General features: G+C 40.5%; 1 protein-coding gene across 3 annotated transcripts in view; it reads left to right on the forward strand.

Moving 5' to 3' along the window:
• CENPM (centromere protein M) overlaps nt 1-23879 on the forward strand; it is a 194921-nt gene that overhangs the window by 115539 nt on the left and 55503 nt on the right. Inside the window, exon 3 of one of the 3 annotated variants that reach the window (XM_073592751.1) lies at nt 3472-3603. The exons of 1 other annotated variant lie outside the window; for it this stretch is intronic. In XM_073592751.1, the coding sequence (XP_073448852.1) occupies nt 3472-3603 (132 nt within the window). The remainder of the gene's footprint in view (nt 1-3471; nt 3604-23879) is intronic. One more of the 3 variants, XM_073592752.1, reaches the window with a different exon arrangement.

Here is a 23879-nt window from a genome sequence, read left to right on the forward strand (position 1 = left end):
AACTTTCACAAAGACCAAATAATATACACTGATTTGGGTTATTTTTTACCAAAGATATGTAGCAGTATAAATGTTGGCACAAATTTATGAAGAAAAATTACCGTTTTTATCGGCGTATAACACGCACATTCATTTTAAGAGGGAAGTTTCAGGAAAAAAAAAACTTAAATTTTAAATAAGGAACTTTGAAGCAAAATAGGGGTCAGTGCCCATCTGCAGCCTCACTATTGCCATCAATGCAGCCTGATCAATGCCTATCTGCAGCCTCACAAGTGCCATCAATGCAGCCTCATCAGTCCACATCAATGCAGCCTCACCATTGCCTTCAATGCAGCAGCCTCACCAGTGCCATCAGTGCAGCCTGATCGATGCCCATCTGCAGCCTAGAGGGGACAGGGAGGGGGCGGGGCGAGCGTAATATAATCTAATGGCGCTCGCCCCGCCCCCCTCCCTGTCCCCTTCCAGGCAGCAAAAATTAAAGTATTGGCGTATAACACGCACACGCTATTTGCACCCGATTTTCATGGTGAAAAAGTGAGTGTTATACGCCAATAAATACAGTATTTGCAAAATTTTACAATAGAAACTAAAAAAAAGTTTTGTTTTTTTTTTTTTTCTAAATTTTTGCTGTTTTTTCTCATCGCAAAATTAAAAAAACAAGTGGTGATTAAATACTACCAAAAGAAAGCTTTATTTGTGAGAAGAAAATGATAAACATTTTGTTTGGATACAGTGTAGCATGACTGAGTAATTGTCATTCAAAGTGTGAGAGCGCTGAAAGCTGAAAATTGGTCTGGGTGGGAAGGTGCATAAGTGCCTGGTATTGAAGTGGTTAATGATGAGGTGTGTATTTAGTGCATTTTTTTTTATTTATTTTTTTTAACTGACCAAAAATTCAGCAAGCAGGATTTTTTTTTTTAACACGATGGAAGCTCAATGGACCAGCGTGAAGAGGTACATAGAATTTAAAGAGGATGCATTTTTCTTGAGCTTTTCTTGCGCTGCCAAATATGGCAGACAATAAATTAATTTTCATTTAAATTCATGAAATTAAGCATTTGAATATAATTATATATGAAAATTTTATATATATATATATATATATATATATATATATATATATATATATAATATATATTATACACACATAGTGGAACAGTGGGGACGGAAAGTATTCAGACCCCCTTTTTTTTTTTTCCTCATTAATGTACACACAGTACCCCATATTGACAGAAACACACAGAATTGTTGACATTTTTGCAGATTTATTAAAAAGGAAAAACCCTAATATCGCATGGTCCTAAGTATTCAGACCCTTTGCTCAGTATTTAGTAGAAGCACCCTTTTGATCGAATATAACAATGAGTCTTTGTGGGAAAGATGCAACAAGTTTTTCACACCTGGATTTGGGGATCCTCTGCCATTCCTCCTTGCAGATCCTCTCCAGTTCTGTCAGGTTGGATGGTAAACGTTGGTGGACAGCCATTTTTGGTCTCTCCAGAGATGCTCAATTGGGTTTAAGTCAGGGCTCTGGCTGTGCCATTCAAGAATAGTCACGGAGTTGTTGTGAAGCCACTTCTTTTGTTATTTTAGCTGTATGCTTAGGGTCATTATCTTGTTGGAAGGTAATCCTTCGGTTCAGTCTGAGGTCCTGAGCACTCTGGAGAAGGTTTTCATCCAGGATATCCCTGTACTTGGCCGCATTCATCTTTCCCTCCATTGCAACCAGTTGTCCTGTCCCTGCAGCTGAAAAACACCCCCACAGCATGATACTGCCACCACCATGCTTCACTGTTTGGACTGTATTGGACAGGTGATGAGCAGTACCTAGTTTTCTCCACACATACCGCTTAGAATTAAGGCCAAAAAGTTCTATCTTGGTCTCATCAGACCAGAGAATCTTATTTCTCACCATCTTGGAGTCCTTCAGGTGTTTTTTCAGCAAACTTCATGCAAGCTTTCATGTGTCTTGCACTGAGGAGAGGCTTCCGTCGGACCACTCTGCCATAAAGCCCTGACTGGTGGAGGGCTGCAGTGATGGTTGACGTTCTACAACTTTCTCCCGACTGCATCTCTGGAGCTCAGCCACAGTGATCTTTGGGTTCTTCTTTACCTCTCTCACCAAGGCTCTTCTCCCCCGATAGCTCAGTTTGGCCGGACGGCCAGCTCTAGGAAGGGTTCTGGTCGTCCCAAACATCTTCCATTTAAGGATTATGGAGGCCACTGTGCTCTTAGGAACCTTAAGTGCAACAGAAATTTTTTGCAAACTTGACCAGATCTGTGCCTTGCCACAATTCTGTCTCTGAGCTCTTCAGGCAGTTCCTTTTGACCTCATGATTCTCATTTGCTATGACATGCACTGTGAGCTGTAAGGTTTTATATAGACAGGTGTGTGGCTTTCCTAATCAAGTCCAATCAGTATAATCAAACACAGCTGGACTCAAATGAAGGTGTAGAACCATCTCAAGGATGATCAGAAGAATTGGACAGCACCTGAGTTAAATATGAGTGTCACAGCAAAGGGTCTGAATACTTAGGACCATGTGATATTTCATTTTTTTCTTTTTTTATAAATCTGCAGAAATGTCAACAATTCTGTGTTTTTCTGTCAATATGGGGTGCTGTGTGTACATTAATGAGGAAAAAATGAACTTAAATGATTTTAGCAAATGGCGGCAATATAACAAAGAGTGAAAAATTTAAGGGGGGTCTGAATACTTTCCGCCCCCACTATAATTAATAAATATATATATAATTATAATATAGAGGGCGGAAAGTTATATATTTTTTTATTTTTATTTTTTTTATAAACTGTCCTTTTTTTGGTTTCAGTTTTCGGCCAAGTCCATCCTGCATTTTTGGTTTCGGCACCAAAATTTCCATTCCGTGCACCTCTAGTTATAAAGGCTAAACAATTTTATACCTTAATGCATTCCTTGTGTTAAAGGCATCAGTATCCCCCCCCCCTCCCTTTTTTTACTTACCTGAGCCCTCATTCGATCAAGTGCTGTGCAGCTCTTTTCTCCCCTCACTTGGTCTCTCACAGGCTTTGCTGAGGCAGTGGGAGCCATTGGCTCCCGCTGCTCTGAATCAAGCAAGTGATGAGGGAGCTGGGCCGAGTCCCCTCTGTCTGTGTGGGTCCTATGGGGCACTCGCTGGAGAGAATAAGCCAGGAGATAAGAAGCCAGGAGTGCTGGCGGCAGACCTGAGAAGTGGAAGGTCAGAGATGAGTATACAGCTGTTTGTAAATGCAATTTGTTATCACAATCATCTTAAAGATTGGTATGCAACAATGTATTCCATTTTGTATTTTGGTCTTAATCACTTTAATGAGTGGTTGTTTCTATGACCTATGTTAATATGCATATATGTATAGTTTTCTTTAGAGCTGTGACAGCAACATTTAAAGAGAAATTAATGCCTTTGCCTGTGTTTGAGATTGGTAATATAGTGTGTTCTTGTCTTTTGCAGTCACATGACCCAGAGCCTGCCTTTGCCTTTTGAAGGAGAACACCTCCGTCCACGTTTTGACCTGGTTGTGTTTTTAATAAATCTACACAGCCAACATAGGTATGAAATAGTCGCAGAAATGGGTTGCCAGAGGTAATGTATATAAAATCGGGAAATAGTTAAAACGTGAACATAATTCTTTAAAATAAATAAAACCAAGTGATTTGATTTCCAATATCGGCTACCAGGATCTTTGCTCAGCTTTACAAAAATATGGCAACCACTCCAATTTATAACTAACCTTTGCACATGGAAGGACAATACATATCACAAACAGACAAAAATTTTCCAGCACACTTGCCAGCTAGCCTGCACAGGGGAGCCTTGACATAGGTAATGCGGCTTCCACATATGTTTGCAAATGTGTGCAATTTAAACCTCTATTTTTAAAGTGAATAGTTAGACCAGGTCAGTTTGTTTTGGGGTTTTTTTTGTTTTGTTTTGTTTTTTAGCAGACTAGCTGGTAAGCTCATGCAGATTCTCTGTTTGCAGAGAATATGTTTAAAATTTAAGACAGGGCAACTTTATTCTTACAGAAGTCAACACTATGAGTCTATTACCTTTTTATTAGCTGTAGAATACCTCCTCTGCATACCTAGTTTGATTTCACTTTATTGCTGGAGACTTGAATTTAACTGGCTTCTGTGATAACCCACCTTGCCTGTTTTGCATGGTATATAAAAACAATGCCGTTAAGGCCATTGAAGTGCTTTCATTGGTGTCATTCTTAAAGCTGAAATGTGGGGTAGCAAATGTTGTCTAAATACAAAAGACCTTTTATTTTCATTTGAATTTTGGCATGCTTTGTGTATTTGTAAGGGTACGGTGCATGTTGTGATAAGCAGATGACATCTCCTCCTTATGTTTCCCATTGACTCATTGGGTCACACAAGAGGCCTACCCCAGGATGGGTTCTTCTGGGCTACGCCAGTAGGCAGGTAGGGTCAGTTGCTATAGCATAGAAATTGGACCTTGCCTGAAGGCCTGCTCCCTAATGCCAGGATCAGACAAGGGCCATGTGAAAGTCAAACACATTCCGCTGATTCAGAGATGAGCCACTTGTGTGTTGTGTATATGGGGAGTTCTGCCAAAGACAGCGTCCCGTATTCTACATATTTGAACAGGTGCTTGTAATGTTTTAGGAGGGACACGCAGCACCTATGCCCACACCACCAGTCAGCGTACCTCTGTTTCCTCACTCCTAGTATCAGAATGGGGTCCCGCTGAGCACACAGCACAGACCTCATATGTGCTCATTTAACTCTTGCTCCTCCGTACCTAATGATCAGGCCATAATTCTCTAGCGCTAATCCGCTCCCGGGGACTGATGGAGACGGACCGCTAGGAAGGGTGTCGTAACACCGGACCCCTCGCTCCCGGAGAACCTGTTACCTTACTCGATACCACGCCAACGACTGATTGTAGTGTAACCATTTGCCTCGAACATTTTACCTCCTCCGTGGACAGGCCATTTTTTGCTATTCGGCGCTGCCCTACACTAACTGACAATTATGCAACATTGTGCACAAATTAAATTTATGTAATTTTTTTTTCACACAAATAAAGCTTTCTTTTGGTGGAGTTTGATCACCACTGGTCTTTTTATTTTTTATTATATAAAGGGAAAATTTTTAAAAAAGTGTTTGTGTGTGTGTGTGTGTATATAGATGAATATCTATCTCTATCTTTCTGCTATACAACAAAATGTATCCAATAAACATCCAATAAAAAAATTAATATATGAATTTAGGCCAAAATGTATTCTGCTACATGTCTTTGGTTAAAAAAAAAAAATCCCCACAAGTGTATATTCTTTGGTTTGCCTGAAAGTTTATAGTGTCTACAAATTGTGTGTGTACAGTTAGGTCCATATATATATATTTGGACACGGGCACAATTTTTTAACATTTTTTTGGGTATTTACCGAAACATATTCAAGCTATTGTTAGATAATGGATATGGGCTGAAAGTGCACACTCTCAGGATTAATTTAAGGGTATGTACATCCAAATCAGAGGAAGGGTTTAGGAATTACAGCTCTTAATAGCGCCCCCCCCCGCCTTTTTTAAGGAACCAAAAGTAATTTGACAATTGAAAACTGTTTCATGGCCAGGTGTGGGCTATTCCCATTATTTCTTCATCAGTTAAGCAGGTAAAAGGTCTGGAGTTGATTCTAAAGCTGCGCACACACGATCAGATTTTCCAACGGGAAATGGTGATGACAGGCTGTTGGCGGAAAAACCGTTTGTACGATCCATCGGACAATTGTCAGATTTTCTGCGGACAAATGTTGGATGGCAGGTTTTAACATTTTCCGCTGACAAATGTCTGTTGTCAGATTTTCCAAGCGTGTGTACACAAGTCTGTCGGACAAATGTACAAAGTACAAACGCGCATGCTCTGAAGCAAGAACGAGCCAGAAGCGGTTGGTCTTGTAAACTAGCGTTCATAATGGAGAATTAACATTTGTGACGTGGCAAATTATGAAATCTCGAAATGCAGCTCACATTCTCTTCTTTAATGGGATAATAACGAAGCTGATTTGCTGGTGATACTGATGGAGTTGTTGCAAACATTTTTAAAGGCTTTTTTTTTTTGTATATATCGAGAAGAATATTTATGGGTTTTTTTTTGTTTTTTTTTTGGGGGGGGGGGGGGGGGGGGGCAAGTTATCAAGACACCCTTATCCCATAGTTTTTAAGATCAAAGATACAACTATGTTGGTGTCCCTTGTCAATTTTACATTGTATTTTTTTTTTAAATGTAACTTCCTACTCCCAAACTGTCATTTGAAGTAAAACACATGGCCAAGTAGTATTCTCCACAATTTTTTTTATTGTGCATTAAAAAAAGAAAACAAATACAATTAGACATGCTATCTGCCAATAGAACTTAACCAAAAAGTGCATTCTATGCATCCAAAATTATAGAAAATATAACAAATCGAATTATTATTAGTCAACCAAAAAATAAAATAAAAGCCTCATGCATGTGTTCTGCTTCTTAAAATAGGGGGTCAACAGTGTCAAGAGTTGGTGAAAGCAGGGGCCCGTCATCTGGAGATAATTCCGAAAATCATCTGGATTTATCTCCTGGAGCTCCCGCAGCAAAGGCATATGACATAATTGGTCACGAGTAATAAAGCAACCAATTTTTGGTCCAAGAAATCCTCCTCCTGTTCCTGGACTGGACTTGGGTCAAAGCAATAACTCTAAGGATAATAATAACATCTTATCTCCTCCGATTCTGCAACATGTCTGGTTGACGAACGGCCGTTCAGAAACTAAATGAAAAGCGCAAATCGACACTCGCCAAACTTATACTAACACGAAATTAGCAGAAGGAGCCCAAAGGGTGGTGCTAAAGAGCTGAAAAACCACGTAGTACGTCACTACGTTCGTATTTGTTGGCCGACAATTCCTTGCCGTTTGTATGCAAGTCAAAATCCAGGCACACGCCTTTGGACAAAAGTCTGAGGTTTTGTCTGTGGAAAATCCGATCCTGTGTACGAGGCTTAAGTGTGGTATTTGCGTTTGGAATCTATTGCTGTGAACCTACATCATGCGTTCAAAGGAGCTGTCCATCCATGCAAGTGAAACAGGTCATTGTAAGGCTTCAAAAATCTGAGAAATAGCAGCAACATTAGGGGTGGCCAAATCAACAGTTTGGTACATTCTGAGGAATAAAGAACGCACTGGTAAGCTCAGCAGCATAAACAAGCCTGGACGTCCACGGAAGACAGCAATAGTGGATGATTGCAGGATCATCTCTATGGTAAAGAAAAACCCATTCACAACATCCAGACAAATGAAGGACACTTTCCAGGCAGTGGGCGTATCATTGTCAAAATCGAGAGAAGACTTCACGAGAGCAAATACAGAGGGTTCATCACAAGGTGCAGTCCATTCATAAGCCTGAAGAATAGAAAAGCCAGATTAGACTTTGGCAAAAAACATCTTAAAAAAGCCAGACCAATTCTGGAAAAGCATTCTTTGGACGGATGAAACTAAGATTAATTTGTACCAGAATGACAGGAAGAAAAGTGTCAAAGGCTTGGAATAGCTCATAATCCAAAGCACACAACATCATCTGTAAAACATGGTGGAGGCGGTGTGATGGCATGGGCATGCATGGCTTAGGTGGCACTGGGTCATTGGTGTTCATTGATGTGACATAAGCAGCCCAATGAATTCTGCAGTGATTAGAGATAGTCAGCCAAATGCAGCAAAGTTGATTGGATGGCGCTTCACAGTACAGATGGACAGTGATCCAAAACACACTGCAAAAGCAACCCAGGAGCTTTTGAAGGAAAAGTGGAATATTCTGCAATGGCCGAGTCAATCACCTGACCTCAACCCATTTTGAGCATGCATTTTACTTGCTGAAGGCAAAACTAAAGGCAGAAAGCCCACAAACAAAGAACAACTGAAGATTGTTGCATTTAGAGCCTGGCAAAGCATCAGAAAGGAGGAAACCCAGTCTTGGGTAAGGTCCATGGGTTCCAGACTTCAGGAATTCATTGCCAGTAAATAATTCTCAACAAAATATTAAAAATTAACATTTTATTTATGATTATATTTGTCTGATTACATTTCAGCCCCTGAAAATGAGGGGGGGGGGGTGGGGCTGTGTATAAAAAATGGTTGCTGTTCATAAAAAATTGTAGTTATGCTATGTTCAACCCCTTGAATTAAAGCTGAAAGTCTGCACTTCAAATTAATTTGGATTGTTTCGTTTTAATTTTATTCTGGTGGCACACAGAGCCAAAAGTATGAAAATTGTGCCTGTGTTCAAATATATATGGACCTAACAGTGTGTGTATATGTAATGTAATGTATATGTGTATTAGTAGTGGCGGTGATCAGCGACTTTATAGTGGGACCGCGATAGTGTGGTGGGCAATCTGACACTAACATCCAGTGACACTAATGCAGTGATGATGCTATACACTATAACTGTACTAATGACACTTGCTGGGAAGAAGTTAACTGTGTGCCTAAGAATACGTAATATGTGCTGATCTTGTTGGTTTTTTTTCCTGCTTTGCAGGTAATAATACAGAGCTCTATACACTGACAGGCAATCTTGTTGTTTTTTGTTTGTCATTCACAGAAGAGAGCTCTGTGTTGTAGAGATAAGCAGGTCCTGGCAATCACTCATTGGCAGGGACCCCTTGATCAGCTTGTGCTGTAACAAATCACACGGCAGGAGCCACCCTGTCGCAGTAGATGTTCGTGGGACAGTCGCTTAGTGGTTAACCCTTTGTTGCTGTGATGTTGCTAGAACATTTTGTGTGCTATAGTAGACTCAGACCCTTGTATGTGCGCAGTGACCCCTTGAGTCATTTTAGACCAGGCTTTTACTTTTACTAAAAGGTCAGCATGGTAAACATAACATGGCAAAATGTCCCTTTCTTAACTAACTCTCAACAGTGGTTGCCCTGCTGTACCTGCATAGGTAAAGTCCTTGTGGGCGAAGTCCGTAGTTGGCACTACTCGATTGGAGTAGTCCATAGCTTAGATGTACTCCACCCTAGGGAAATCCGCTCTTTGGTGCCACTGTGGGTGAAAGCTAGATTTTCAGGGAAGAAAAAGAATACCATCTCCCGTAGTCCAGGAAGGGATGAAGTCAGGCTGCTAGCAGGGTTCCTCCTTTTGGTGCACTCAAGCAGAAATTGTTTCAGGTAAAGAAAACGTACGACGTTTAAGCATTCTGCAATTGCTCTTCAGAATTTGTGGTGTACTGCCTCTCGTGTCTGTGTGGCCTGTTAACCACTTCAATACAGGGTACTTATACACATTCCTGCCCCGGCTATCGCACTTTGACAATTTACGTGGTCATGCTACACTGTACCCAAACTAAATTTTTATCATTTTGTTCCCACAAATAGAGCTTTCTGGTGGTATTGAATTACCTCCTGGGATTTTTATTTTCTGTTAAAAAAAATAAAAAAAGACCAAAAATTTTGGAAAAAAAATGTTTTTTTGTTTCATTTACAAAACTTTGTGAATAAGTAAGGCCCCTTTCACACGATCGGACCGTTCAGGTCCGCCTGTCAGTTTTGACGGCGGACCTGAACGGGCGATCCATGTTAGCCTATGAAAGTCGGATGTCAGCGGAGACATGTCCGCTGACATCCGACCCCGTCCGATCCGCTAAAAGCAGACGTATGGCTCTACGTCCAGATCCGTCGCTGGCGGATCGGATCGGGTGAGATCTGACGAAAACGGACACGCTGTCCGTTTTCGTCCGATCCCTCCATAGGCGGCAGCGGCGCCTGACAAGCCCCTCCCCGCTCAGTGAGCAGAGAGGGACCTGTCATCCGCCGGCTCAGCGGAGATCAACGGACTGATCTCCCGCTGAGCCGGCGGACCGTGTGAAAGGGGCCTAAGTTTTCTCCTTCACTGATGGGCACTGATGGGGCTGCACTGATGGGCACTGATAAGGCGGCACCGATTAGATGGCATTGATGGGCACTAATATGCGGTGCTGATGGGCGGCACGGATGGGCATCGATAGGCGGCACAGATTGGCACTGATGTACTGTAATGTATGTCACTAGATGCCAATCGGTGGCAATAATGCCTGCCAATCAGTGATGCCCATTGTGGGCACTGATTGGCATCCATTGTGGCACTGATTGGCATCCCTGGTGGTCTAGGGTGGCATACCTGGTGGTCCTAGTGGCGTCCCTGGTGGTCCAGTGTGGGCATCCTCGGGGGGGGGGGTCTGCGCTGATAATCGATCAGCACAGACCCCCCTGTCAGGGGAGCAGCCGATCGGCTCTCCTCTACTCGCGTCTGTCAGCCAGACGCAAGTGAGGAAAAGCTGATCACCGACTCTTCCTGTACAAAATATTTTACAGCGCACACATACAAGAATGACATTTCCTGCAGGGCTAGTTAAAAACACCTGAACATATTCAAAAAATACGGGGGTTTGGTCACACTATATGGTCATATAGTGCTAAGCCCACTTACTGTGACAAAGTACCCCGAATTAGTGGGTCCTACTCTAGTAAAAGAATGGAAGATCCTTTGTCTCAACCATGGGAGCTAAACTCCTCTATGTGGGAGAACTGAAAGGGATACATCCTATACACTGGTGGCCACTAAATAAGAGGTAATGAGGAGGGGGAGGGGTGCTCCAGCCCAAAAGACCTGGTCAGGGCCTATTATAATATACACGAACATATTTGGGGGCACACCATACAATACGTTTACACTGTGATCAGCCGCGATTGGTCACGGCTGATCACGTAGTAAAGAGTCTCCCTCAGAGAGACTTTACCTAGATCGGTGTTGCGGGGTGTCAGACTGACACCCCGCAATAACGATCGCCGCAACGCGCACCCCTGGGGGCGCGCAGTGGCTCAATATCCTGAAGACTTCATATGACGTCTGGTCAGGATATTGAAACCACTTTGCCGCAGTCATTTTGCTATATGGCGGGCGGCAAGTGGTTATACATGGGCAGAACCATACGGACCCTAAGAAAAAGTAACGATAAACATGGTGTCCTGAGACATTTTGCAGAACACCACAACAAACAATCTTAAGGTTTGAGAGTCTGGGATATTGAATCCATCTTGAGCAAAAGGTTGTGCCAGCAAGAGATTTACTGTACAAGTTGGGCATGTTGGCCCCAGTGGGTCTCAATGAAGGGATCGAGATGAGCACAATTCTGTAATTGTGTTTTTGCTGCTTGATTTTAACATCTAATTCCAACACTAAAGGTTACATATATTAATATGAATTTATTGTCAGCCATTATCAGCACCTTAAGCGCAAGAAAAGCTCAAGAAAAATGCATCCCATTTAAATTCTATGTGTCATCACACTGGTCCATTGTGCTTCCATTGTGTTAAAAATCTGGCTTGCTGCATTATTGATCAGTTAAAAAAAATGCACCCCCCCGGTAAAATGTATTGAAAACGCAGCATGAATGCGCCTGTGTTTTATGTTTTTAATGTGATTTTTGAGTCACATGACCTATGAAAAACACACCATAAGCACGGTAAAATCGCATGCGTTTTTTGGCCTATTCAATTGCGCTAGGTTATTATATAATTGTTTTTAATTTAGTTTGTCTTAAGTTTGGTGTGCACAGGACTTTGTAGTCCTGCTGCACAGTTGTTACACTCCTTTTGTGTCTATATGCCACTCTTCCTCTTCCTCTGGTTCCACTGTCACTCTCACCTTTAAAAAGCGCACTGACCCATACCTGTTTATTGGTTTGACAAAGAAGCCTGAGAGATTTGAAATGCGTTTCCATGGTTACAGGCCCTCCCCCGTGTTGTATATGTTGTAATATGTTCACCGATTTATGTGGGACATAATTATATGTATGTACACACATACAGTCAATATTGACCAGGCCAGAATTCAATTGACAATGGTTGATTTGTCCAACTGAATTTTAACATAGCAAGAGGACAGCTGAAGACCCTTTGATGTGTTAATCTTCTGCAAGTCTATTTGAACATTTCAAAGGGTGTTCAGGTGATATCTGTTAATCTAATCTAATTACACATATATCTAAGGGGACTTGTTGATGTTGATATGCGGGAGTGCAAATTGGGGTGGTTTATGACTGCAGCTGTTAACGGCTGGGAGTTGTCTGTCTGAAAGACTAAAGTATATAAAAGACCTGAATGGAGATGGCCAATCAAATTGCTCAGCCATTCAGTGTCTAGTGAAAATAACACGGTATTCAGTCTATAGTTTTAAGTTAGGCTTGTCTGTGTATGCACACACAGACCTAGGAACATGGGATTCTAAATTATATCTACTCTGTCGGATTTTTTGTCATCTGTGGACTTTGGACTTTGTTCTGTGTTGGAAGTCAATAAACTGCATCTCTCTGGAAGAATTGGGTTGCTGCGGAAGAGTACTTACTAATTATCTACCCAGTATATATTATATCACTACATACACGATACCACTATACTATACTACCACCCGATATTATTATATCACTACATTGGTGCTGTTCAAGTGACCAGAAGAGCATTTTCAGACTTAGTAACAGAAGTCGGTGGTGACAACAATAACAATCCTGTGAGGTGGACAGAAGTCTGATGAAGAACCAAAAGCTGTGCTGTGACTCTAATGTCTGGTTGTGACATAAGAGAGTCTGATCTACAAAATTAAACAAGTTGGGAACCCCAGAATTATTCTCTGGAGACTGGAAACAACAACAAAAAAAGGACTGTGTCGTGTACCAGAAGACCTGAACTGGAAGCTGAAGAGTAATGTGGTGAGTAAAATATTTCCTTTTTTTTTTTAATTATTAGTAATATAGTCAAAATGCTTACTCAGTGTGAAGCCAGTGTCAGTTCTGATAAAGTTAACAGATGGGTATTAAAATGTATTAAGCGCCATGGCGGTCCTTATGAAATTCCAGAAAAATGTAAGCAGACGTGGACGATGAAGGAATTTTTAGAGAAAAATGTTTTTGATAACAAAATTTCAGAAAGTAAAAGGAAAGGTTGTATTATACAGGGCTTATTATCTTGCTGTTTAACAATGGAAAGTTCTTTAAAAGGTAAGGTTGAGGAAATTACCCAGTTAGAGAGTGCAGTTGATAATAGCAACAATCTTTGTGAGAGGTTACAAAACCAATCAGACACCGAGACAGTAAATTTAAAATTGCATGCAGTTACCATTGGGGATGAATTATTAGAGGAAAATGAGAGATTAAAATTAAGAATTATGGAATTAGAGAAGAGATCTCAGGAATGCAGATATGCATCAAATCTTGGATTCAGCAATCTGCAGCAAAATGCAGACACATGCTTTCTATCAGATGAAACAGAACCTCATATTAAATCTGATAATTCATTACCAGTTGCCCCCACTATGACCACCACAGTTTATAACAATAATAATAATACAGGTGAAGTTCGACTTGTAATGAAGCCTTTGAAACCAAAAGAATTAGACGCAATTCTTAAAGAAATAGGAATGGTTCCATACTATGATTTAAACAGATTTTTAAAATGGTTTTGTGACGTGCAGCAGGTCAGAGATATGTACAATCTCAACCCATCTGACTTAGAAAGAGTTTTGCAACATTCTTTAGGAAGTGGTCTTTGGATGAGAATTAAACAGATCTGTATTCAGCCTCTGAGGACAAGGGACATATTACTGGAATTATTATGTGTTTTGTATGGTGTACGTTCTGATGTTACTATTCATGGGAAGATCCAACAAATGCAAAATGAATCTCCCTATGAATTGTCACACAGGATAGCAACTATTATGGAATTATTAGTCGGTAATAATCTTGCATTTGGGCGTGGTGGCTTGATACATACGAGTATGTTTCTAGATGCGTTGCATGAAGATATCAAACAAAATATTTTATTAGTTACCCCAAATCCTTATGATTTAAAAGACATATTGTTGAGAGCAGACCATTTATGGAGAAAGTCAAATGAGCAGGCTGTCAAAATTGATTTAGCCACATTGTTTAGGACATACTGAGCATAAAGATCAGAAGATAATATCCTATAACACCACCAAGAGAGGACACACCGGGTCAAACATAGGTGATATTAATATGAAAAATAGATCTGACCAAAATAATAATAAGAAAAGGTCCAAGACTTGGGTACCGTTTTCTCAGTTAAAACAGAAATATGACCACCTAAAGATTGAGTATGACAAGATGAGAGGGGAACGTGATAAATTATTAGAGCAGTTGAAGGGGGTACAAGATGTACATTCTCCAGATCTGTTTTTGAATGCAGATGACACTTCTCTAGCAGTGGGGGTGAATTAGCTCCAAACTGTAAACGTGTAAATAGTGTTTTGTTTTAACTTCAAACAACGTTTAAGGACCTTGCTAATGAGTTTTTGTTGGAGAGTTTTGTCTTTCAGGTACGTCTGGAGATGCTGGTTTGCATGTGAATAGCAGAAGCACTAGAAGTATCTGAAATTGCTGTCTAGTGGGGGAGAAACGCTGAATAGACAATATATCTCTATACAAGGAATTATAAAGCATCAAGCAATGGGCCTTTTTCCTTTTTCTTCAACACCCTAATTTTTAATTTTTCTCCCTTTTCCTGATTATATTTTGCTTTTCATTTTTTATTTTCTTTATGTTTTATTTTCTTGAACTTTATCTTAAAACCAAAGAGAAGCATTTAAACCTAAAATAATTTTCATAACATCTGTACATATTACATAATGCGTATTGATCAATATATTTGACATCTAAGGTGAGATGCTGCACAATGGCTTGGAATAGCATAAATTATAGTATGTTGGGTGGTTTTCCTAAATTTATAAGAGGGGTGAGTGAAATTCATCACTCCAGTCATGATTTGAAACTTTGTTGATTCAGTTGTTTATAATATGCTAAAGGCTATGACATATATGGATGAAAAAGACCTTTCTACCTTTCATGGTGAGGATACTGGCAAGAATTTCCACTGCCGCTTTGTCTGGATAGAAGATCTGATAAACACTGATGACTATCTGAACCATCATGTGGGGGTATATCTATATGTATATGTTGGTATACCATTCAGGTGTAATTGTGGACTGAATGATCCTAGTAACTGCTTTATTGAAGGCAATGAGGGGTCGGCCTACAGCAAATCACAAAAGTAAATTGTGACTGGCAATCAACAAAGATGGACTCATGAATGTCAAGTGCAAGGAAATAGTTTGCAGCACAGTTTTTACTGCCATATCCAAACCTTTTCTACCTTGAAAGTGAGTGCTGGTACATTGATAGTTCTTCTTACTATAAAGATGAAAGTAGAGTGTTTGCGTAAAAGCATTTTTAAAAATGGAAAGCTTGAGCCTGGAGATGAAAAAAATCCTGGACTTATGTGGATTGGAGTTCCCAGAGCATACCAAGTTTACTTTCAGTGAGATGGTGAGAGATGTGATGAAGTCAGACCAAAGGATGGACTGTGACATCAGCTCGTCTTTGCGCAATATTCAAGATCTTGATGTGATATAATAAGGTCTAACAGCTATATGGGCCACTGATGTTTACCAAATCCTTTTCTAGTCATGCTCTAAAAGTTATATTATCTAATAACTGTTTCATGGGGATATTTTAGAGGCTGGCAAAGAGAGATGTAACCAGTTTCAACTTCATATTTTATTTGAGCCATTGTAAAGCATCCAGTACCTCAAGCTGTAATGATATATTTTGTTTAATTTATGGGTCAGTTCTAGTAGTTAGAACCGACCCAAGTGGGGGTATATGTTGTAATATGTTCACCGATTTATGTGGGACATTATTATATGTATGTACACACATACTGTCAATATTGACCAGGCCAGAATTCAATTGACAATGGTTGATTTGTCCAACTGAATTTTAACATAGCAAGGGGACAGCTGAAGACCCTTTGATGTGTTAATCTTATGCAAGTCTATTTGAACATTTCAAAGGGTATTCAGGTGGTATCCGTTAATCTAATCTAATTACACATATCTAAGGGGACTTGTTGATGTTGATATGCGGGAGTGCAAATTGGGGTGGTTTATGACTGCAGCTGTTCACGGCTGGGAGTTGTCTGTCTGAAAGACTAAAGTATATAAAAGACCTGAATGGAGACGGCCAATCAAATTGCTCAGCCATTCAGTGTCTAGTGAATATAACACGGTATTCAGTCTATAGTTTTAAGTTAGGCTTGTCTGTGTATGCACACACAGACCTTGGAACATGGGGCTCTGAATTATATCTACTCTGTCGGATTTTTTGTCATCTGTGGACTTTGGACTTTGTTCTGTGTTGGAAGTCAATACAGTGCATCTCTCTGGAAGAATTGGGTTGCTGCGGAAGAGTACTTACTAATTAATTATCATACCCACTCTACATCATATCACCCAGTATATTTTTATATCACTACACACCGGTGTGACGTCACTTCAGGTTCCACTGTGCTTTCCTTCACTTTCGGAAGTGGCACAACATGGATCCCAGGCTTCTCAACATACTTGCGGCTGCAGCCAATGTAGACTCCATGGGTGGACTGGCCTCTGCACTTTATTATGCTTATTGACCAGCGCCTTACACGCTACTAAATGTAGATTTACATTTGACTTTCTGTTTGAGCTAAAAAAAGTATTATGCTGCACTTGCACTTAGTTGGGGCTCCCGTTTTTTTATAGCGATCCGCTCCTATATATATATATATATATATATATATATATATATATATATATATATATATATATATATATATATATATATATATATATATATATATATATATATATATAAACTTTTTTTTTTTTTGTTTCTTAGACTCCTCTTACTGAGTACTTTGGCCCTAGAGAAAGATTGGTATACTACACCCACATATTGCTGCATAGAGGATGCATATATATTTGTCTTTCCCTATTCGAGTTATACGCTGACTTGTGAGATGATTTCTTATTATTTACTCAACATTGGTCACATTCGTTGGTGTGTTGGCGGTAAAGTGCTGCTATTTTTAGCTGCGCTTTACTGTCAATTTTGTGGTGCTTTTAGGACGCTTTGTGTAGCCGCGCTGCCCATTGATTTCAATGGGCAGGAGCGGTATACACACGGCTCCTTCACCGCTCCAAAGATGCTGCTAGCAGGACTTTTTTTAGCGTCCTGCCAGGGCTTTCACATTGGAGAGACAGGAGCGGCTCTTTCAGGGCGCTTTGCAGGAGCTATTTTTAACGCGGTAGCGCCTACAAAGTGCCCCAGTGTGAAAGGGGTTTTAAGAGAATTTTGGACCGAAAATTGTGAGGGTGTGCTCCCAATAGGCCAGAGTCTTCAAACGTGCACCTGCTAGTAGCATGACATGAGAAGGACCTTAAGTGGGAAAGAATATTTTTTTTTCTATTGGATTGAAAAAGTTGCATAGTTGATAGCCATCTCCAAAAGTTTAGGGGCGTGTGGCCCATCTATTTCTGATTTCCAAAAGATGGAAAGTGCCTTACCTTTTGTGGCATGAATTAGTCGCAGCAGGCCCTCTGTAGACCAGTGTTGGAAAGCTCTGTCATCCAGACTGGGACAGAATTGGGGATTGTTTAGTAGTCGCATAAGGCAGCTATGGCACAACCATACCAACTCTCAAATTCTGAGTGTAGTGGTAGTTGTGGGAGTAGTGGTGTGGTCAGATTCCTGTGAGACTTTTATCCAGAGAATTTTACTACGTTTTTGAGCCTGAAAGAGCTTCCTCGATGTGCACCAATTGGTTTTGCGATTTCTATGTCCAGCTTAGTCTTGTTTAAGTAATGAAGCTTCATACTGTTTCATAATATCTGGGAAGTCCAGGCCTCTATTTAGTTTCATTTGTAATTAGTACTCTGAATTAGATTCTATGCTTTTTATGTGACCAAATAAAATCAATGAATTTTGAAATTTAAGGAATCAAGCTTGTGTGGGATGAAATCGGCAACATTTGAAACCTGAACGGACCAGGAGAAATTAGGCTTGTCCTATCTGAACAAATTATTTCTACTCTCATAAAGCGGCTGGGAGGTATGTTTAAAAAGATCCAAGCAGTGGATTGTAGGGGCCTTGACTAAGAGTGTGTGTGTGGTTTTTTTTTTTTTATCTCGCTAGGTGAATAGAAAATTGCATTTGTCAAAATGTAGCCTTTAAAGTGTTTGTTAACCCAAAAAAAAAAAAAAAAATACAGATCCTTAGAGCTGCACAATTCTGGGAAAAATGAGAATCACATTTTTTTTATAAAGATCACGATTCTGAGCGGTGTAACATCTTTTCACATTATACAAAAAGATTAGGCTAATGTTACTGTTTTTTTTTAAATTCATTAAAGTATGGGTTGTTTTTTTTTCCAAAAAAATGCATTTGAAAGACCGCTGTGCAAATACATTGTGACATAAAATATTTCAACAACCGCCGTTTTATTCTCTAGGTTCTCTGCTAAAATATATATGTTTGGGGGTTCTAAGTAACTTTCTAGAAAAAATGTTTAACTTGAAACCAATTGTCAGAAAAAGGTTTAGTCTTTAAGTGGTTAAACTTCCCACACTTACAGACTAAAGTTCATCCTTTGATCTAAAGAACAGAAAGTTACAATGTTTATAGTTAGCTCAGCTGCTGAGGAATGTTGAGAAACTTGGTAGACTGCCTGTTTTGTTTTGTTTTTTGACAGTTGTCAGCTTGAGCAGAGAACTCTGCATAGACTCAGGAAAATGCTTTAAGATCGCGAGGGAGGAAGACTCGCAATCTCGATTCTTAACAGTTAATCATGCAACTCAACAGATCCTGGTCCCTTAAAGCAGATTAAACAGCACAGTGCTTGTGCTGTGTAATCTACCCTCCTCTAAACTGTAAAAAACCTCCCTGATCCCTCCACTTCCAGTGTCCTGTGCCCTGACCATCGCTCTGCTCTCATCTCTCCCCCTAGCCCCCTCCTCCCTGCCTGTCAGCTCCACGTCTGTCTCCGCCACCCCCCTCCCCCACCGCTATTGGTAAAATTAAAACTTTGAACTGGTCACTGCCAGCCCCTCTATTAGAGCCTGGCCTAGCACACTGTATTCCTATATAAAAACGAGGCTTGTAAATGCCTCTTTAGAGTGATCTTCAGGCCGGTCACATGACTCTCAGCCATTTTCCAGGGCTACCGCAGGAGGGGCTGAGCGGCCATGTGACCTCCCCAGCTGACGTCAGAGGGAGATCTTGGCCCCTCCTGCAGAAGCCATCCATCGGAGCTATACAGTTGCTGCGAGTCATGTGACAAGACCAATTCAAGCCTCGTTTTTATAGAAGACTTGCATAAACTTGCTTATATGGGTTAACAAACACTTTAAGGTTTCTACTTTTCATTAGTTGGAATCCCTCCTTAACACCTCACTGGCACGCACTACCCTTTGTTCTATCATCATGGAGATATTAAAGTGGAAGAAAACCCTAACTATAATTATTAAACCCTTGCCGAGCAGCCGTCGTCATTATACTACGGCAGGTCAGCACGTTCCTGCGAGCCGTCGTAGCTGTGTGTCAGCTTCTTTAGGTGGGATAGCAGGTGCACGTGCCCGATGATCGCCGGGCATGAGAGATCGTGGGCACGAGAGGCAGAACAGGGACGTGTGATTGTGTGTGTGTGTGTGTGTGTGTGTGTGTGTGCGTGTAAACACGCAAATCTCTGTTCTGTGAGGAGAGACAGATCGTGAGTTCCTAATAGTTAGGAACCACTATCTGTCATCCCCTCTAGTCAGTCCCCTCCCCCTACAGTTAGAACACAGTCAGGCAACACAGTTAACCCCTTGATCGCCCCCTAGTGTTAACTCCTTCCCTTTATACAATAATTAGTGCATTTTTGTAGCACTGATCGCTGTATAATTGTCCATCGTCCCAAAAGTGTGTCAAAAGTGTCCGATGAGTCCGCCATAATGTTGCAGTCACGATAAAAAGATTGCCGCCATTACTAGTATTACTAGCGCTATTGCTTTTTTTTTTTTTTTTTTTTATTGCCAAAAATATGTAGAAGAATACATATCGGCCTAAACTGTGGAAAAAATTAGCCTTTTTTAAAAAAAAAAAATGGGGGATATTTATTGTAGCAAAAAGTACAAAATATTGTGTGGTGTTTTTTTGTCAAAATTGTCGCTTTTTTTTGTTTTGTTTTGTTTATAGTGCAAAAAATTAAAAACGCAGAGATGATCATAAGCCACCAAAAAGCTCTATTTCTGGGGGAAAAAAAGGGCGTCAATTTTGTTTGGGTACAGCGTTACACGACCGCGCAATTTTCACTGCAAAACCAGGCCATAGTAAAACAAACGTCCTCACTTTGGGGGGGGATATCTGAATGATGCCTGTAGCTACAGGCATCATTCAAATAGCATTCTTTTCAGCCGGCGATTCTGTGCACGATAAGAATGATCATAGCGGCAGTTCCGCCGCTTGATCATTCTTATAGGCGACGAGAGGGGCCCCCCCCTCCTGCCGCCATCCGGTGCTTCTCCGGGCTCTCCCGTGCCATCAGGGGCCCAGAGAAAGAATCGGCCGGCGCCAGATGACGACGATAGAGATTTCCGGTGACCAGATGGTCACTAATCATCTCTATGACCGTCGGAGGCTCGGGCGCGACGTTATGACATCATGCCCGGGATCCCGGGTGTCAACAAAGCCGCGATTGCGGCTGTCAGCATGAAGATCGGTGAATTTTTTTTCACGATCTCAAGCTTTCCAGCCTGGAGGAGAGATGTGGGGTCTTATTGACCCCGCATCTCTTCATAAAGAGGACCTGTCAAAAAGATTCCTATTACAAGGGATGTTTACATTCCTTGTAATAGGAATAAAAGTGATCAAAAAAATTAAATATGTAAAAAAAAAAGTTTATAAATAAAAAAAATTAAGTAAAATAAAAAATAAAATTTTTTTTTTTTTAAAACGCCCCTGTCCCCGGTAGCTTGCACTCAGAAGCGAATGCACACGCAAGTCCCGCCCACATATGTAAATGTCGTTCAAACCACACATGTGAGGTATCGCCACATGCGTTAGAGCGTGTGCAACAATTCTAGCACAAGACCTCCTGTGTAACTCTAAACTGGTAACCTGTAAAAATTTTCAAAGCGTCACCTATGGAGATTTTTAAGTACCGAAGTTTGGCGCCATTCCATGAGTGTGAGCAATTTTAAAGCGTGACATGTTAGGTATCTACTCGGCGTAACATCATCTTTCACATTATACGAAAAATTGGGCTAACTTTACTGTTTTGTTATTTTTTTAATTCATTAAACCGTTTTTTTTTTTCCAAAAAAAAGGCGTTTGAAAAATTATTGCGCAAATACCTTGCGAGATAAAAAGTTGCAATGACCGCCATTTTATTCCCTAGGGTGTCTGCTAAAAAAAGATATATATATATATAATGTTTGGGGGTTCTGAGTAATTTTCCAGCAAAAAAAAATGATGATTTTTACGTGTAGGAGAGAAGTGCCAGAATAGGCCCGGTATTGAGGTGGTTAAAGCGACACAGTGCCATATCGCAAAAAATGCTCTGGTCATTGAGCAGCCAAATCTTCTGGGCTGAAGTAATTAAAATATTCCTCCTCCTCCTCCCCTCCTCCTGCCTAACCTGTATAAAAAAATAAATTTTTTGTGTGTACCTACCCATTTTAAACCTGCTCCATTTAGTTCGGTCAGGTGATCCTGCAGCTTTGGCTCCTCTGTCAGTGGGAGGCTTCTGCAGAAGAGAGGGAGCGTTGAGAACATCTGGGCCATGGAAGTCTATGGGTGATGTCATGGCTCCCAGAATTCACAACTGTTGTGAACCACTCCCTTACACAAAGCTGTAGGATCACGTGACCAAAGCGAATTGTAATTGGGTAAGTGTATCATTTTGTTTAAAAAAAAATTAAACTGCTTAAGCACGATAGGTAGGAGGGGGTGAGAACATTTTTAGAAATGCTGTGAAATGGGTTAAAACTCTTAAATGATCTCTCTGCCTCTGCTGTACACCCCATGCTGCTAGATTGTGTGGAGTAGATGACTGGAGCTCTAAAAATAAAGTTCAGATGTTGCTGAATTGTTTTTCAAATTCAAGAGGTGGCTGAATCTATGCAATTCATGCATGAGTATCGAAAGATGTCTCTAGGGACTACGGACATCTAGGAAGACCTCATCTGCCAAATCGGACCGGGAATGGCCTGTTTGTCCTTTTTTTATTTATGTCTGCCATGTTTTTATTGCGAAGCAATGTAACCAGAAAGGGCTTAAAGTGATTGTAAAGTCTTGTTTGTTATTTTTATAGGGGGGGGAACATATTATACTTGCCTGCCCTGTTGCAGTGGATTTGCACAGAGCAGCCTGGATCCCTCTTCTGTGATCCTGGCCCCCTCCGTCCTGTTCAGTGCCCCCACAGAAAGCCGCTTGCTATGGGGGCACCCAAGCCAAGTAACAGCTCCCTGTGTCTGTTCAGAGACCCGGCCCCGCCCCCTCTCTCCCCTGATCCAGTGGCGCCACTGCTGTGTCTCAGCCAATCAGGAGGGAGAATCTCGGACAGCTAAGACACTTGTGGACATCGCTGGACAGAGGGACCTTAGGTAAGTGTGAGGGGGTTGCTGCACACAGAAGGCTTTTTATCTTAATGCATAGACTGTATTAAGTTAAAAAAATATAAAAATTACCGCGCTTCCCAAATGTGAAAAATACATAAGCTGCAGTGCTAATTGTCAGGCATACACAAATACAAAAATCCAAATAATCTATAGGAACCGCGCTATAAAATTAACCTACTATAATTGAGACCAAACAAAATTGAAGTTAAATGAGCATATATAAAAATCAATCATTTAAAGTGACAGTATATAATGATATAAAATGTGTATTGATAACAAAAAAAATATTAAAATAAAGTCCCAAAACCAAATCGTGGTTTAAATAGTGAAAAACCAAATTCAATTGTGATAACATAAAATTTAAAAATGAATGACGAATGGTGACTAGTATAAATTCATCGGCAAACACCCAGTGAGAAAATCCACCACCTGTAAAAATGCAGAAGATTGTAGGGATCTCAGCAGAGGACATCCCTCACACAGGAGATCATTTGGATTCACTGGAAGGAGGGTCCTGCCTGTCCATCCTCTGTGAGGAGATTGAAGGTGTTGTCTCCACTGAGTGGATATCTACATACAAGCTGATTTGTAGGTTGCCTTTGGTAAGCGTGCATTTTTACAGGTGGTGGATTTTCTCACTGGGTGTTTGCCGATGAATTTATACTAGTCACCATTCGAACATTGATTTGGCTACAGGGATCTCCTTCCTCTAATCATCGTCATTCATTTTTACATTTTATGTTATCACAATTGAATTTGGTTTTTCACTATTTAAACCACAATTTGGTTTTGGGACTTTATTTTAATATTTTTTTCTTTTTTTTTGTTATCAATACACATTTTATATCATTATATACTGTCACTTTAAATGATTGATTGTTATATATGCTCATTTAATTTCAATTTATATTTTGTTTGGTCTCAATTATAGTAGGTTACTAATTTTATAGCGCGGTTCCTATAGATTATTTGTGTTAAGATAAACCTTCTACCTTTACAACTCCTTTGATCGCCCCTGATGTTAACCCCTTCCCTGCCAGTGTAATTTATACAGTGACAGTGCTTTTTTTTTTTTGCACTGATTTGTCTGCTGCAATGTCGCAATCCCGCTAAAAAACGCTGATCGCCGCCATTTATTAGTAAAAATAAAAATGCCATAAAAATATCCCATAGTTTGTAGACATGCAAACCAATCAATATTAGGGGTGTTGAAAATAATCGTAGAATCAATGCAGCCTTGCACGATTCAGCATTGATTCCGAGAATGGCTGCATCGATTGCATGGATGACTTCATCCCAGCTCTCCCGGCCTGCCAGCACTCTCTAAAGTTAAAA

This window comes from Aquarana catesbeiana, linkage group LG07 (assembly GCF_042186555.1).
Source record: "Aquarana catesbeiana isolate 2022-GZ linkage group LG07, ASM4218655v1, whole genome shotgun sequence".
Taxonomy (NCBI): Eukaryota; Metazoa; Chordata; class Amphibia; order Anura; family Ranidae; genus Aquarana; species Aquarana catesbeiana.